Below are 18060 nucleotides of genomic sequence, written 5' to 3' on the forward strand. Positions count from 1 at the left end.
TCTCTTATACACATATACGAGCATGCGTGCGCACACACACTCACACACACACACCAACACACACACACACACACACACACACACACACACACACACACACACACACACACACACACACACACCGTTGGGACCCGTATAATCCCAGTCATCAGTTACAGCTCAGCCCGTCTTGTTTTGTCTGCGCCGAGTGTCGATTCGACGCTGTCGCCAACTGACGCACAGACGCACGTCATTGGTTCTTCAAGATCCCCCGAAAAAGAGTGCGAGACAGTCCCACCGGTGTCGCAGGTGTGAATATGAACCGATAAGAAGGCCAAGCATCAATTTCGTCTGCGCGATTGCCAGTCCAACACCAGTCACGCATCGGCGCTCACAGACCATGAAGGTGTTCTCGTATCAACGTCGGTTTGTGCATTGTTTGGTTTTATTACAAATACTCATCGGTTTGGAATGATCTGCTTCAGAACGTTAGTTTACATTTTACACGCAAACGTGTGTCGCACCTCCTCATACTGGTCAGCGTAAATTAAACCCGAGGCTTTTTGGAAACAGTTCACATTCCGAGATCCTCTTTAGCAACTGCTTCTTTTAGTAGACTTGGCCGGCACAACTATCTGGTGAGCGAAGGACAAGTTATATTTAAAAAATACAGTATATAACCTGAAACATCAAAGTATAAGTAAGATCACAGTTAAATTGGGTGAATTACTTAGTAGTCTTGACACACATTCTTGGAAAAAGTTCAAAATCTGAAATGTTCATTTAATGACCTATTAATGATGGGGGTGTGAAGTGTTTTAAAAAAATAAATAAATCTGATATTGATCAGATGAATAACGACTGAAACCGTAAAAAGAGATTCAATCAGTCATTGTCATCTGCCCCAGGGCAAGAATTCAAGCTGCTAACAACCACTAAGTGTGTGTATATGTCTGTGTGTGCGTGCGCTGCAGCAGCCAATCAGCTTGCATGTGGGCGGTGCATCCGAGTATAAGTGCAGGTGTAGCGAGCTTGTGGACAGGTGTTGCATCATGGCGTCCTTCGTGCCTCTCTGCGATCTCCCCCAGCTTCCGTCTGTGGCCGTGGATCCCTGCGACTTCAGCCTCTACAGCCCCCCACCTCCACCCGAGCCCAGACGCTCCTCACCGGCGTGCCTCCAACCAGACCTCGGCCTCGTCTCCGGGTCCAGAGGAGAACACTGCTACGGTGGGACCGCCTTCCCCAACCTCCAGGGTCCGTTCCTCCCCGGCGGGCCCTGGTACTCACCGGAGGGCATCCTGCGTCTGGCCCGCCCGCCTTACTCCTACTCGGCCCTCATCGCCATGGCCATCCAGAGTGCGCCCTCGCAGCGGCTGACACTGAGCCAGATCTACCAGTACGTCTCCGAGCACTTCCCCTTCTACAGCCGCAATAAGGCCGGCTGGCAGAACTCCATCCGGCACAACCTGTCGCTCAACGACTGCTTCTGGAAGGTTCCGCGGGAGGAGAACAATCCAGGTGAGTTTCCTGGTCGAAGTGATGAGGCGGTTGTGTCTCTCTGAATGAGGGTTACGCTAGAGTGGAGATTTTACGGTAGTTTTCGATGGCCATTCGAGATGGGGAATTTTAAGTCCATTTCATTCATGTGGGGCAACCGACTGTCTTGGTCCGGTCCGATATGGTTGAGATGGAAAGACAGTAGAGGGCAGAGAGTAGAGAATACAGGAGAGTGGTGTTGAAGGACGAGAACAACGGGCACAACAACGGCCGTAGCAGCAAAAGTATCGGAGTGCGCCATGGCTCAGGTGATAGAGTGGTCGTCTTCCATCCCCAAAGGTTGCAAGTTCGATCCTGAGAGAGATATCCTGATCTCGAGCGAAGCGATCCTGATGCTGTGAGCATAACCAAAGTGTCCTTGAGCAAGATACGGAGCGCCCAGTTGCTCCTGATCAGTGGGCAAACGAAGAAGCAGTGTGAAAACCTTGAAAGAGGGGTTTCTAGACAAGTGAAAGCATTTACCCCAGTGGTGCCACGGTGACAGACAGCCACAACGATGATACAACTTCAGTATATTGAAGTTTCCTATCAAAGGGCACATGGTCGATGCAAGTTTTTGCCACCCCGCTAAAAACCTTGATCTTCCATCCTGCAGGTAAAGGAAACTTCTGGACTCTGGACCCAAACTGTGACAAGATGTTCGACAACGGCAACTTCTGCCGCAAGAGGAAGAGGAAAACTGACAGCGTGACACCCACCAAGAAACGTCGCAACTCCTCGTCCGAGTCCAGTCCCAACTGTCCCAACATGCATTGCGGCGCAGAGTTTTCTGCTCCGTCAGACCGGCATATCTCGGCTCAGCCCTCCATGTACATGCAGGTCCCGGATGAGTCCTCTGTGCTTCCGCCGGCCCTTCCTCCTCTTCCTCCTCAGGGTTTTGCGTACTCGCCAGGAGCAGTGGTGCCTCAGTGGGACGCCTGTAGGCCTTCTTCTCCTCCTCCTCTTCATGCCCCTGCCGTGTTCTCCCCTTCTTCACAGTCAAACCCTCCGCACTTCTCCCCGCAGTCACTGTACACTGACCTGGAGACCACGTACGCTCCTCTGCTGGAGCTCCAGGAGGGGCAGCAAGCGGAGTTGGACTCCTTCCAGGCTCAACTCTTGGGGAGCCTCACGGAGGAGCTGCCCCTAACTCGCTGGTTCTCCAGCAGAGACTCTGACGTTTTTGAAATGTTCGTCACCGTGTGAATGGCTCTATTTATTATTGATTTGTGTGAAAAAGTTGTATGAATTTTCTTTTGTTTTTGAATAAAAAATAAATGCATTAATGGAATCATGGGTTTTCCCGTCATTCGTTCTAGCGACTTTATAATATCAAGTTCTTAGGATTACAGAGTCCTTATTAACGTGAGGGACAGCTTTCAGTATTATGCGATAACATTTTATACAATCACTATACAAACTGCGAAATTAATACAATAGTCACCTGATAAAGCGTGGCTCTCACTATATGGCAAAATTTTCATTTAGACATACCGTGAAACCAACAATGTTGTTGTCGAAGTCTTATTTGTATTTTGGGGGGAAACAAGAAAAGAAGTCAATTCTTAGAAAACACATTTGTAAAACGCGTTAAAAATTCCTTGGCCAATTGGGCTACTAGGCTAATGAGATCAAATTTTTCAATCTGGAAATTATCGTGATAGCCTGGAATAAGTGGGAATAGAACGGCTGCGCCATCTCAAAGGTTTGGAACCCCGTTTTCTGTCTTCACACCATCAAAGCACATTAACGTGACACCCCATGAATGTGAATGCTTGGAGTGTGACAGCACTCACCCAATGATGGGGCATGTCATGATCGTGATCGTGATAGGAGGGTAGCTGACGAGATCCCGATAGTGCCCCGTGAATCCACGTCACACTTTTGGTGTGTCGTCGCGGATCCCCAATGTGCGTGCGTGTGTCTCCGCGCCACGTGTTTAGGCATCATGTCGCCCATTGATGTGGATGTGTGCGTAAATAGGCGGCACACGCAGACGAGCTGATACGATCAGCCGATCAATACGGCCAAGAGACGACAAGTGTTTACAACACAATAGGGAGAGTGTGCCCTCTGTTTAGGGCCCGCATGTGCTCGCTGCGCCTTGGAGGAACCCCCGAAGTCCGCGTTACGACTCACTTCATTTCACTTTAGTGTCTTATGGTACATACAAAAAAACAAATCCAAAGCTGAAGAAAAAAAAAACAGCCGCTTTGTAAAATGTTAGCTCGTGATGAAATCATCACGTTTTCATTTGGGATAGCAGGGCATGACGGAATATCCTTCTTTTCAAAAACGTCAGAGTCTCTGCCGGAGAACCAGCGAGTTAGGGGCAGCTCCTCCGTGAGGCTCCCCAAGAGTTGAAAATCCTGAGCTGCTTTGTCTCGTCAGGTTGCTATTTTGCAAAATCTTAGCATAGCATGTTAGCGCTGGGACCATCTCAATAGGCTTTGAGCAATTCCCCAATGAGGCACAGGATATTAAAATAAAATATCATGAATCCAATAGATTGCTAGCATACTATGCTAGATGTTAGCACTGCTCTATTTCCATTGCGCTGGGCTTTCAAGTGCAAATAGCTCTTAAGACTCCCAATAAATCTGTCACCAATTTGGTTTTACAAATTAACAAAAGGTGGCAAAATCATTTAGAAATAAGGCCTAATGCGTAATAACTTGTTAATATTAAACACATATAAAAGACAAAAAAAGAAATACATAAGACCAAGCCCAATATCTTTCAGTGTATTAGAGTTAGCATGAACTTTCTGAGCTAATTGACTTGATACAAAGTTACCAAACATGGTTTGTTGCCGTTTAACGGCCTCCAAACGACAGTTACAGGGATTTAATTGTCTGTAAGGTTGCACATTTGAAATGAATTTGTCTTAACATTAAGAGGCATGCATCAATGTAGCTATCATGATCACGCCACTACATTGTTTATGCATCAACACAGGCGCACATTAGTCGCACGTGCACACATGCACACACACACACACACACACACGCACTCGTACATTTCAATTACAATTAAACCCATAATTGAACAACTGAATTGTAATGAATTTCTGTCTTGAATTGCTTCAATCTGTGAACATAAAGATGCATAGTTGGGAGTCAATCATAAATGGAATCCCGATGTAAAAATGGAGGATCCCTGCAGGGCAAATGGAGCATTGCAATGTGTGTGGTCAACCTGCTAACTGCCGGGGCTGAATGCTAGCAGGCTTACATTTGCATGTCACACGCACATACACACACGCATGTGAGTTGTTGAGACTTGCAGCAACCTCACACACAGAAACCACCATTAATGGGTTACTCAGAATATTTTTTCTTATTTACTTTTAAGTTTCATTTTCCTTCGGTATCGAACACCAACTTCCTTTTAAAAGGCGTCTGGAAAAAAATTACTTGGGGTCTTGATGAGACTTTTCTGATAGTAAATAGTGGCCTCTGTGAAGCATTGTGGAAACTCTAAGATTGAATATAATCAAGTCTGGGGATACTCTTTGGCCTCTGTACATATTTAGAGACAACGTAGCGCCCCACGTCAGTCCTATCTATTGTAATGAAGAGGAGCTACTGCGGTGTCAGGCGTTGAACAAGATTTTAGGTAAGTGTGTCAGAATGAAATCAGGCAATAGAGATGAACCGAACAATACTCATTAATGATATACCATTTTTCCTCCTCATTTAAAGTAGATATTTTAAAATGATTTTTATTTAGAATCGATATCTTTTTAGTTTAAGATTAAGATATCCTTTATTTGTCCCGCACTGGGGAAATTTACAGCCTCCAGCAGCAAGAATGTGGGTAGAAAGAAGAAAGAAGAAAAAACAAACAAACACCGTTCAATTAAGTGCAATATAAATACAAAATGGATAAATCGCAGTGCTATTTACAATTGTTTTTCACATCATGTAATTATTATTATTATTATTATTGTTATTATTTTTATTCAGCAGCCTGACAGCAGTCGGTAGGAACGAGCGTCGGTATCTCTCCTTCTTGCAGCGCGTTTAGGGAACATAATGTGCTGACAGCTCCCACCAGTCTCCTTTGTCACATGGTGGCAAGCATGTTTAAAAAAAAAAAAAGATGATTTTAGTAGGGTGTACCATAATTACTATCCTTGGGGTATTTGAACTAAATCATGTCACAGACCTGTCATGATGACACCTGCGAACAGTTTAAATGTGGGGGGAAAAAATCCATAGTAAGTCTCCCTTAAAGGTCACGCTGGAAGTAAGTGATGGAATCCTGACAGTGTGAGCGTTACTGTTGTTGGGGGATGCCACGTTGTCATGCTGGTGCGGTGACAGCTTTGAGAGCAGCGACCCCCATGTTGCCGCTTAACGTGAAACTCCATCCAACCCAACCACTAACCGAAGAGACCCCCCCTCCCCTCGTTCCCACCCCGCACGAGGCGTCTCCATGAGTCCCGTCAACCTGTAGTTTTCCACTCAGATAAGACACCTGCTCGCTGTCAAAAATCACTTGCCAAACAGTTTCACTTAGTCCAAAAGTAGCGATGACTACGTTTAGATGAAACCATAATAGCAAAGGGACTGTTTCTTCAAGCAGTCAGACTACAAAAAATCAAGTTAGCCCACAATAACGTCCACATTTTTCTGTACTCTGATTGTTGGTTGGAGCAAAACGACGAGAACAAGCAACACAGAAAATGGACGACTGAGAACGAGATTGTAGAAAGAAAGCAAGCAGGCGTCACACTGTGTGTTTAGATTTTTCCTGTAGGTGGCAGTGGTGTACCTTGAAGGCCAGCCACTGCAGCGGTCTATAAAATGTTAGCGTGAGAGCAGTGAAGGTCAGCCAAGAGTTAAATTGCATCCAGCCGCTGGGCTGAAAATAACCCCTAGAAGCAGGCAATATTGGGTAGTTCATCATGTGATGTCACAGTTGTAAGAAAAACATCAATAACAAACACTTTAAAGGGAAAAGAGATGTGGAATCCATGAAAAAGAGGCCAGTGGGGCATTAGAAAGAGATTAACACCCGACGCAAGTTTCGCTGATCAACACGAAAGTGCGTGCAAATGTTCATCTGCAGGAGGAAGCATGAAAAAGTCTCAGTCATCCATACCCGAAAATTGAACAGGAAGGCACCCATTTAGGGGTAAAAATCAATGAAAAAGGGGCCTGGAAAGTAAGATCATGTCTCGACATGGAGTGCAAATGTTATGAAAAAGCAGCTTGGAAAGTTGGGAAAAAAATGAACATGTCATTTGGTGGACAAGTCTATCATATAACAGGATGCATGAAAACGTTTCAAGCACCCAAGGCCAAAATTGAACAGGGAGTCGTCCATTTTGGTTCGAGTCAGACATTTGGGGGGGAAAAAATTGCACGAAAAAAGGGCCGGAAAGAAAGACAAAAATTGGGCCCTATCACCAGTTTCACCAATTGGCACAAAATTTGGTGGACATCTCTATCTTAACAAGATGTATGAAAAAGTCTCAAGTATCCGAGGCCAAAATTGAACAAGAAATCCTCCACTTTAATCTGAAGCAGCCATTTTCACCCAAACTGGGCGAATAAAGACCTCCCCGAGCGCCTTGTGCAAAAGCAATAATGACTTCCTGTGGGTTCCTCCCACCTCTCCTAACCAGCCTTGATCACAGTTCACAGGGATGCTTTTCGAGATTTTTTTTCCTCCCACGGCTGCGTGAGTGGGATCCCTGCAGCGTTCCACAGTTCCTCTACACGCAAAACCCACACAGCCAGGATGGAGTTGCTTAGGAACAGCATTGTTCATCCCGTGTGGGTGCGATTACTCGTGGCCTTTTGTTCATGTCAACTTATGTGTCATGCGAACTTGTGTGTTCGCGTGCGTGCGTATGCGATGATGATCGCGTCACAGTGCCCGAAGGGTAGATGCGCTGCCCATGGAGAACCAGGATCGATAGCAGGAGCCAGGATTACGTAAATTAGAAAACGTAAAATATTTAAACAATAGAAACAAATGACGGTCTGCATGGATTCTAGCTTTTTTTTTTTTTGCCATTAAAAAGATACTCTCTCGCGGTCTTTTACGAAACTATATGTTGCTTAAACACATATTTAGAAATCATGCACATGTAAAAAAATGTACCGATCAAAAATCTGAATGCTTGTCTCATGCAGATAAATTCACAAGTCCACTGGTTTATCTATAAAACTTGTTGGCAAGACCACACCCTATCTTTCCTCTCCGCTCACCATTCATACCACCACCCGCACGAAATTCTTCATTGCTCAAGTCCACACAAATTTTGCTTAATGTTCTTTTAAATCTTCTGTCTTAAACGAATGAAACACTCTGCACCAAGAAAAAAAAAATATATATATATAACTTCCCTCATTCATCCCAATATCATCATTTAAAAAGTTAGTCCATGTCACACTCCGAAACCGAAAGTGATCGTCCCATTTGCTGTGCCAAGTGAAGATGTTTAATGAGTCCCAGTCAAAGCGCGGCTGTGTTTATTATACTGGGAGTGAGTCAGCTCGCCATGTTGTGTTTGCACTGCGGCTCTGCCAAAGCATATTTATGTGTGTTGCAGTTTTCCTCGAGAATTTTTCAACGCTGTCCACACTTCACACGCTATCTGATGCACTTGACATTGTGAAGAAAAGCAATATCACATTGCACTGATTCTTAGCAGAGGTGGCGACTGTAGACTTGCTGCTAATGAGAGTCGTACTAAATGTTTGAAAGCAATACATTGCATCCATCAAGCGAATGTTTATGAAGATAGTATAGTGCCTCGGGAAGTCACCATAATTCTTTGTATTTTCCGCAGAGGATAAATAATATATGCACGTACTACTGCATCATTTGTGTTCAAATATGTGTTCTATGAGGGGTTAAAACTACCACAGCAACAATGTTAGTTTTGTAAACCCGTCTATATCATTTTGCATTGGGTGTTAGCATTAAAATAGCAGACGTTGGTTAGGTACAGTACTTCGTACGTTTAAATATACAATGTATAATTAATTGCTTTATGATTAAAATTCCACTGACAATGGCAATACATAGCATGACTGCTTTAAAAAAAATTTGAGGTATTGAAATAATGATTCGAAACATTTACACATAAAAACGATGCAAAAAATTGAAAATAAATGAATAAAATACATAAAAAACATGACTTGACCAGGGACCTTTTCTGCATAGGCCTTGCACTAGAATCGTTCCACTTTGTTGCTCAGGTTGTGTCAGGTTTAGAGGAAAACATCAGTTTGAGGATGGAAAATATTCCCATTTAACACCCGCACACACGCGCACACACACGCACATGTACACAAATCCTCGACGACATAGTCATTAAGAAATACAATAAATCCATTTGTGGAATTTTTTTTCCCCTTTCTGCACGCCCCATTCATTGCTTCCAAAAAGCCATTTGTGTCGAAATGAAAGTATAATGCTCAGTTGTGTGCATGCGTGTGTGTGTGTGTGTGTACCAGTGTGATAAACAGGTTTTTCTGCAATTAATTTGAAATTGTGCTGACAGAGACTCGCTGGGAAATAAGGCATGCATATATATATGGAGAGAGAGAGAGAGAGAGAGAGAGAGAGAGAGAGAGAGAGAGAGAGAGAGAGAGAGAGAGAGAGAGAGAGAGAGAGAATGGAGGGAATAGAATATCAAGATTATGGCCTGCAGCGTCACAGCATCTCTTTTGTATGGTATGATATCAAGCGCACACACACTCTCTCACACACACACACACCACACACACGCACCACACACATTGGACAACAACACGCGTGCATGTCGATGCAGGAGCCGCCTGCTTATTCGCAATCCTCGGAACGACTAATGCTGCAGTCAGGAAGGGTAAGAGGAGGAGGAGTGCGTGTGGTTCATTGCTCTCAAAAGGAGAAAAATGGACTTTCACTCTCTTAATGAGGCTTTTTATAAGCAGAATGTGGGAGACACTAAAACCATCAATCAAATATGTCATCAAGTTTGCCGCTAATTCAAATGAGTCACTTGGGCAGTTTACTCACATTTACATACAGAGAAAGTGTGAGCATGCGTGCGTGTGTGTGTGTGTGGGTGTGTGTTAGCATGCCATCTGTATCAAGGACCTGTCATAACCTATTTTAAATTATACTTTTCAGTTCATCTATAGTTTGTAAATATGGTAAGAAATCATCAAAGCAGATAAAACTTAGCTAAGGGATCCCACAGGGCTCCATATTTGAACCACTACTTTTAAATCTTTACTTGTTTCCTTTGGGTCGTAATATCAGACAGCACTCAGTCAACTTCCACTGCTATGTTGCTGACACAAAACTCCAGATAGCTCTCAGGCAAGATGGAGAGCTGCACGTAGTTAATTTGTCACAGGGGTGTTGCCATATGTACCACAATTGTTGAAGATTAGTTAGAGGCCAGCGCCAATTATGCCATTATTGAGCCGATACTGTCTTATATAAACACAATGAAAGCACAATTGCACTGGATTGTATAGCAGGGCTCTCAAACTTTTTTTTTTCAATTTTCTCTTTTGCTTTTTGGCCTTGCATCATTTTCCTGGCGCCAAACCACTTTGAGGCCATTTAGACACCTGAGAGGACATTCCCATAATGCGGTGAGGCAGGAATGTTAATGGCAGGATGGCTACTTATCAACGAGGGAGTTGGCCACGTTCCCAGGAAAAGACCTTGTTCATTTGAATATTTACGATCTATGACGTAATGTTATCTCTCCACTTAATCCTTATCTACCAACATCATGTTCTTTCAATATTTTCCATATTGCTGAGTGAAACACTGAGAGGAGAGGTTCCGCGGAGCAGACGGATGCAGTTTTTTCACTATCATGGCAGCTGCTGCATTATAATTTGCAGTTACGCGCAACAAACAGGACAAAATAAGGCAGCGCCTGCTATGCCTGCCGTAGCCTAATAACTTCATCTGGTATGTGATGTGCTCATCACAGTTGATGCCAAAAAATACTCCCATAATATAATAAATAGAGCCTACCAATCTGCTGTTTGATTTAATCTTCAGATAGTAGCTATTTTAAAATAGGGAATAAATATGCCACATTTTTCCAGAATTTTCTCTCTGGTGTTAAACAAATAGCACAAAGTAATGTAAAACAGTCAAATGTTCTGCCTGTAATTCATTTTAATTGTTGTAAACTTTTAGGGGCCAAAAAACCCCCACGTTTTTATTGTTATAACTTAATCGCCTGATTAATCGATTACTGGAGTTTTATTGTGCTCAATATCACCTTGAGGCTCCAAAATATTCCAATTGCTATGATCGCACAGTGTATCAGCAATCAACCTTTTTCATCGGGAATTGCCTCATGATTATTGCTCTCAAGGGTACTTGGCTATAACTCGGTCAAAGCGGTGGGATGCGATACGTTCATTTCATTCATTAATTCATTTCACCAAATGCGCTGACTTCCGAGTGGGAAGGTTTTGCTGACCTCAAACATTTGTGCTGTAAATCTGAGCCTCCACGTTGTAAACTCCTAACGATCTTAAAGGCCTCATTTACGTCTTTTCCATCACATGTTACCATGGACATAACGCCGCTAGAGAGGGGAACCGGGCCAGGTATCACTGCATCCCTGCTCTGCCGCGCTATCAATCAATCTGGATGGAATCGTTGACTTCTAAGTGTCCAATGTCGGCGTGATTAATCGCATCACAGTGACTAAAAGGCCACGGGGGAGACTCCGCAAAGACGACGGCACCTTTAAATATTAACAGACAACTTTTGCTTTGGTCTACGCCTTCTTACACACTAAATGAGCCTTCATTCATTCAAGCATAAATATTTAGATATTTTTTTCCACTCATGGTGGCAGCACTTCAAGACTACAGGACATGGTTTATAGTGTAAATTGTATGTGTTGCATGGACACATCACCACCACAAAGCCTGCGTCAACAACTTCACTAACCAATGAAGTAAGCGACGCTTATTAGAAACTAACGCAAATCCGTGCAATAAAACTAAATGCAGCTCTGCTTACCTTTTGGCTTTGATAATGATACTTGCAGGGGCATCACAGCAGGTAGGATGGAGCTCTTTATGCATTGTCGTGCCTCCATATGATAGCGTGTCCGACAGTGTTTTCCAGCAAACGGCGCTTGAAAGTGGCTCTGGATCTTCCTCCTTCCGAGCTGATCACAGACACATTTTTCAGAAATCGGCAAATTCACGATGGATTCACTTGGTTGTTTAATTTCACACTTGATGGGTGGGCAAGCATTCTCGAGACCCAACGATTTGTACACAAGCACTTCAAAAGTCCGTTTGTTCCCTTGAGATGATGGCCACCTCTTCCAGTGGAAGCTAGCATATACTTGAAATGCTGATTTTTGCAAATGACAAATTTGGCATGAAAAAAAAACACTCCATGAATATTAAATGAGTGCGATGTTCACGTCGCTTAGCCGTCCTGCCAACATATGCCCGACTCTAAACTGGGCCTGAATAGTTGCATGAATGTTTCAGCATGCACTTATCTACAGTGAGTTCATCATCCCGGGACCTTCACACACTCCCGAGGTCCATCCATTTTTCATGGAGGCCTGCTGGCAACAGCCGCAGAAGCGACTGGGAAATGACTGTGAGAATCTTTTTTTTCCCCTTGCTTTTTACGATGGCATACCAACAAGCAGGGTAGCCTTCTCGACTAATATGATTTAATGGCGACATAAATTAATGGAGAATGTGTACCTTTAGCCGAAGCAAGGGATATGAAACCTATAGCACAAGGGTCATCGAAGGCCTGTCACAGAATTCGATGCAGATCACTCAGCAATTCTGAAAACAAATGAGAAGAATTGTCATAAAAAAAAGTGAAGGAAGGAAAGATGTCAGGAAGGGATGAGAGAAGGACGATTGGAAGAAACGGACGCAACAAGGAGGGCATGAAAGGAAAAAAGAAAGAAGGAAGTGATTACGGAAGAATGAAGGTAAAGACGGGAGAAGATAGAAAGAAAGAAAAAGGAAGTAGAGGGAGGAGGGTGGGAAGGGAGTATGGAAAGGAAGCAAGGATGGAAGAGGGAGGAAGGAACGGCGATAGGGATGAAGGACTCCTTGCCTTCAATATAGTGAACCCCCCATTCCCAAAAAATGCCTTAAACAACAAATATTTAAACACAAAAATTGGACCAACACATGTAGACGGATAATTTAAGAATACTTACACGCATATGTTCTTTATCCTGAGCCAAGAACAAATACTATTACAGTGGATTACTCATAAACTGTGACCACCGGGGAATATGGACCAAGCCGACCCGCAAATATTAAAAATCTGTGTCGAACTGACGCAGATTGAGGACCACCAACATCTGGAATTTCCATTTATTTCAAATACGAATGTTTTGAGTTGTCTGTTCAGTAGACCACCACATACTTGTAGTTGGATTTCTTCCCCCCCCCCACCACCCCCTCCCCACCAATATTTTTCAAAAATATTTTTGTCGACTTTTAGAGGGAGCCAAACCCTTTTTTCCCATGGAAACATGAAATGGTGGTTTATTCCCCATAAAATGCCAGTGTTTTTTTGGGGGGGGGGTTTAATCTCCCAATCCTTCAATGCCTTTTTTCCCCTCAAAATGTGATTAATTCAATGCTCGGTCACTATCCCCTGTGAATAGCATGGTTCCACTGTTAAAGATTTTTTGACAGTGGGTGACAGATTACAGATTCATTCTTCTTACGTTATTTCCTCGGGGGTCAACCAACATCCCCAAAACAAATTATTTTCCACTCATGTGCTTCAAGCTGACCGCACCCTTGGGGAAAGCCAACTGGCTACCACGCTGATTGTGTTCCTTTATGAGAAGCTAATTTACCTCACGCTCACTTCACTTATCATTTGACTCCAGGGTGAACCTACCGTATTGTAAGAAGCATCACTTTTGGACGCTTGTAAGCAGAGATTAATCATTATTTTAAAAAAAAATAAAAGGGGGGGCGGGGGCTCAGCTGCCAGTGGAGCTTTTATGCAGCTGCAGCTCCTCATTCACATGCTGCGTGGAGCAGCAGAAGAGGAGGAAGTAGGGAAGGGAGGAGGGGTTTTTTTTCTTCTTCTTCCTCCTCATCTCGCTCCAGCTCTGCTCATTGTTGGACAGCTCTCGATGCGCGCTGACAGAGGCTCCCGACGCCGTGCGAGGGGTGCACATTGAGCGGATTGCGGCAATTAGGACAAGAGAGACTTCTAGCTGGTGTGAGCTCTATCATAATCACCACCATCACCCTCATTATCATCATCCTCATCCTCCTGAAATGCGTCACTGCGCTCACACACACCAGCACGGACTGGTCCCTGCACTGACTTTTACGCCAGGTAAGCCTTTTGTTGAGGAAATGACGATGAAAAGGGGGGTTGCAACTTGGAGAATAAATTGCAAGTCGTGAGATTTGACTGTGAAACGGTTGCGTGCTTTTTGAGCGGGTGTGTTTTCCGCTTGTCTCCCAATAGGTGAGCGCATGCGCGGCCCGGCTTCCCCGCGTTGAGCGTCCCCCAGCACTCGCAGCACGAAGGCTCCCGCCGGCCGGATGGCACCCCCGACCCTCCCGGCTCCCCGGTGCCTGACCCTGGGTGTCAACGGCACATGCGCGGAGCAGCTGAGCATTGTATTCCCGCCACTGTCATCCACGCTGGCTCTACTGGTGCTGGTGGCCGTGCTGGCAGGCGTCGTGCTCGTCTCCGTGGCAACGTTCCACTTCCACAAGAGGAGGCTGAGGAATCGTAAGATCCAGAGAGCGCAGGAAGAGTACGAGCGCGACAGTCGCAGGGCGGCGGCGGTTGCAGGCGGGGCGGCGCGGCCGTGCGTCATTGCGCGCCCGGTGCGGTGTGCTGTGCACCGGGAGGAGGAGCCGGTGGAGGTGGAGCACGGAAGCGATCCGGTGGAGCACGGCAGAGCCCCCGCGGACTGCTAAACTCAGGGAACGAGACTGTGGAATAAACAGGAAAAAGCAATAAGGCACAAAGAACTCTCATCCATCTCTGCTGCTGCTTGTCAATGGCTGTCATGCAGAATACTGAGCATAGCAGGCCTGTACAATGGTCCAAACACACACACACACACACATCCACGCTGATTAGAGCAGTGACTCCCAACCTTTATTGAGCCACGACATACAGCTGGTGCCTTGAGATAGAAGTTTAATTTGGTTCATGCCCACATAACTATGTCTACTTTAAAATGTTCTCGGACCAGTGGCGTGCAAAGCACAGTGGATGCCCGGGGGGGGAGGGTATTGTTTTTACTGCGGGGGGGTGAGGATGTAATTAATGTTGATATATATCGGCCGTGTTTTAAAGTGTATTTAGTGGTGGTGGGGGCGGGTGTAGTATTTGTGCTTCATATGCGACGCTTTTATTGCCAGGTAAAAACAGCTGCCAATTGAAATATTCCCATTGCCAGGGCGGGGGTGGGGGCTTTGCACGCCACTGTCCCGCACCACTCATGTATACCAAAACACTCCTATCCCACATCAGCTTTCCACACTGAAATGATTGGAACGCAATTCATCCTGCCAACGCACCCCCCACCCCCGCCCAAAAAAACTAACAAACACAAAAATGTGTCTTTTAACGTCTTTTTTTAAGCCTGAAAAACTGCACTCAACATTACTGTACACACAGTAATACTCTTTGTTCTCCATATAACCTGCAACCCTAGAAAATTAGGGCACAAAACAAATGTACCTCAAGTCTTTGGTTCTTCTTCTGTGGGGTCTGTTGGCCAACCTGAATGGTCCATTACTGCCACCAACTGGTATTATCCTTCCACTGCAAGGAAATCTAAATGATGGCCGGATGATGGGAAGTTTGCTGTCGCCAAAGAGCAGCAGTGGTGTGATGTGTATTCATCATGCAAATTTTTGTCCATAGGTACAGACAAAAAAAAATACAAAAACATGATCCAAATACTGGCTCATACCTGGAAAAGTTTCAAGGCACTCGTATCTCAAGGCACGACTACAGTATATTTTAGAAAAAATATCTAAGACATGACCCAAATGGTCACAAAAAGTAGACGATCAATTCACTGTTCTGCCTGTCACGATACATCGCTGGCAAAGACAGAGGAAGAAATTACCTGTTGTACATAAGTAATTTGCTGCATAGTAGTTGGGAACCATTGCACTAGAGCAGGGGTGTCCAAAGTCCATCCTGGGGGTCCGATTTGGGGCCGGCAGGTTGTTTTTAGGAGTACTGAGCAAAGTAACCACGATATTGTTATTGGGGGAAATATTCAGGAGTTCCTCATTCAACATCTCACCATAACTCTGCCTCAAATAGCAAAAAAAATGTCAGTATTTGACACCACCCATTTTTTTTTTATTTAAATAAATGCTGACCAATAGCATAAACCATAAATATACTACAAACTATACATATAAAATGAGTATGTTTTCTTATGCCCTGCAACCATGTATTACACCATGCAGCAAACTCACTCACAGAAAATTAAATGATGAGCATTTCAGTGCTCAGGCCAAAGCAATGTCTAATATATAATAATTGCTTTGATGGCATTTTGTGGCGTCTTGGCTGAAGTGAGTTGAGGAAATTTATGTGGTGGTCTGTCACCATGTTGTGGCAGCTTGGTGCCAGGGAACTATGTTGATATAAGTGCAGGAGATTCATTGAGACAGAAGTAGTGCTTTGCAGTCATTCTGTGGCATCTGTGTTTAATCATTAAAATCATAATACTTTTTCATGGGGGTGTCAATTGCTTGCGACACTAAACACTATATATACCCTTGTATGACAAAAATTTCTAGGCCATGAATATAAAACAATCTGATGGAAAAACAGCGGAAAGTGAGAGTGACTTGTGCCGTGTGAACACGGATTCTCATACCACTAACCCAACCTCGCTGCAGTCTTGTGTTGAAGAGAGTTGAGGAGCTTCATTTAGACAAATGCAACTGCTTTAAGGCCATCTTGGCACCAAGGAACTATGTTGGAGCAAGCTGAGGAGCTTCAGTAAGACAAAATTAGTGCCTTGACACCATTTTGTGGCATCTATCAAACTTTTTTGGGTGAGTGTCAATTACTCGCGCAGTTTTGCTATCGGAGGGATTCACTGTACTGGATGGGATGTTTCGCTGGCTATTTTTATACATACAAGGAGCCTAAATGAGCTGTAAACATGAAACATTAAACAGAACATTACAAAGCTGGAGGAACGAGGAAAAAAACTGTAAAACTATTTGCTTCGTCACCTAGAAGACAAGCTGAGACATTGGCCCATTTAACCGCTTATCTAAACCCTAAAATGAAATTGGTTTTGGCATAAGCAACATCTCTTCGGATTCATGTACGCGACCCCTCTGTGGATTCCCCCCCCCCGGATATGCCCGCTGTAGAGTGTCTTGTTCGGAACCATTCGCTTGCTCTGCCTCTCTTCAGACCGCCTCCTCCCTCTCAAAGCTTCTTTATACTCCGGAGACATTTAAATTTTAACTCCTCTCCGGAATGTGACACACGATTGTGTTGAATTATTCACACGTAATGCCACAACACACACACACACACACATACGCGTCGTAATGGTTCAGCTGATCTTCCTTGGCATGTCCTCTGACACACTAGCAGTATGTAGGTAGACTATTAATGGATGTCGTGGTGCTGTTAGGCAGTGCATAAACTGCACATACTGTATTCACATATAGGCTTCTTTGTTTGGGCATCGTAGTATTTCTTCCTTCTTACCTTCAATTAAGTGACTTGAAGTGCTCCAATGTCTGTTTTAGACATCTTAGCTCTAGTTATGCAAGACTTTTTGGCTGTAGTAATGCACATAAGATCTATTCTTGTTTTTCTCCTCTTCTGCGCGTCAAGATAGTAGCGTAGCGTTTGAGTGCTGATATTTGGAACATTCATATAGTGATTCTTTAAGCAGCAGTTTTTGTTTCTTTGTAAATTCTTTCTAAAGTAAGATATTATAGTGGGCCTATACATAGAGTCATGGATTCTATTCGTTCACTGTACATGTATGACATCATGAGGAATGTTTTGTGTAATCTGCCTTATACAAGGAATATATTGTATGTAGTATTTAGAGTTTATAAATAAATATTGAGGCATAAACGGGCATTTCGTCTGTGTGGCTTCAATTCTCGACATTCCTTCCACTTGAGTGAAAAAGGGGATAGGCATCATGATAGCCTGCTCACCTAGTGGCAGATGACAGGAAAAAAAAAATCCAGCAAAGTGTGCAAGTTTTAGTGACTGAGGTGAGGTGAACAGCCTACGGCTAGTCACTTTTTCTCAAAAATAAATGAAAAAAAGTTCAAGTTATGGATACTTTATGAGGAATTGTGTGCATTTTTTAAATCAAGAAATGGTAAATGCAAACTTACAGTTTCAATCAAATTTGTCAAAAATATCCAGAGTGGAATTTTGTAACAAAACCTCATAAATGCACAATTTTTAACATTTCAGACTCAATCCCCACACTTACTTTTTACTTTATGGTGAAAAACTCCTCTCGCAATTCTTACAAAATTTAGTTTTGGTGAAATTCGCCAA

General features: G+C 43.9%; 1 protein-coding gene and 1 pseudogene across 2 annotated transcripts; both read left to right on the plus strand.

The window, feature by feature from the left end:
- The first annotated feature begins 1014 nt into the window (after positions 1–1014).
- On the plus strand, positions 1015–2693 carry LOC147193969 (forkhead box protein I3-A-like; annotated as a pseudogene). Its single transcript, XR_015103082.1, has 2 exons — positions 1015–1497; positions 2132–2693. The product of XR_015103082.1 is annotated as a forkhead box protein I3-A-like (transcript).
- Positions 2694–13552: 10859 nt separating this feature from the next.
- On the plus strand, positions 13553–14810 carry LOC147193970 (uncharacterized protein C11orf87 homolog). The gene is made up of 2 exons (XM_086131859.1): positions 13553–13857; positions 13993–14810. The coding sequence occupies exon 2, from the start codon at positions 14070–14072 to the stop codon at positions 14451–14453; it is 384 nt and encodes a 127-aa protein (XP_085987985.1). The 5' UTR covers positions 13553–13857; positions 13993–14069; the 3' UTR covers positions 14454–14810.
- Positions 14811–18060: the final 3250 nt, after the last annotated feature.

Source organism: Hippocampus guttulatus, chromosome 15 (genome assembly GCF_054856545.1).
Source record: "Hippocampus guttulatus isolate MCC_2025c chromosome 15, RoL_Hgut_1.0, whole genome shotgun sequence".
In the NCBI taxonomy this organism is placed as follows: domain Eukaryota; kingdom Metazoa; phylum Chordata; class Actinopteri; order Syngnathiformes; family Syngnathidae; genus Hippocampus; species Hippocampus guttulatus.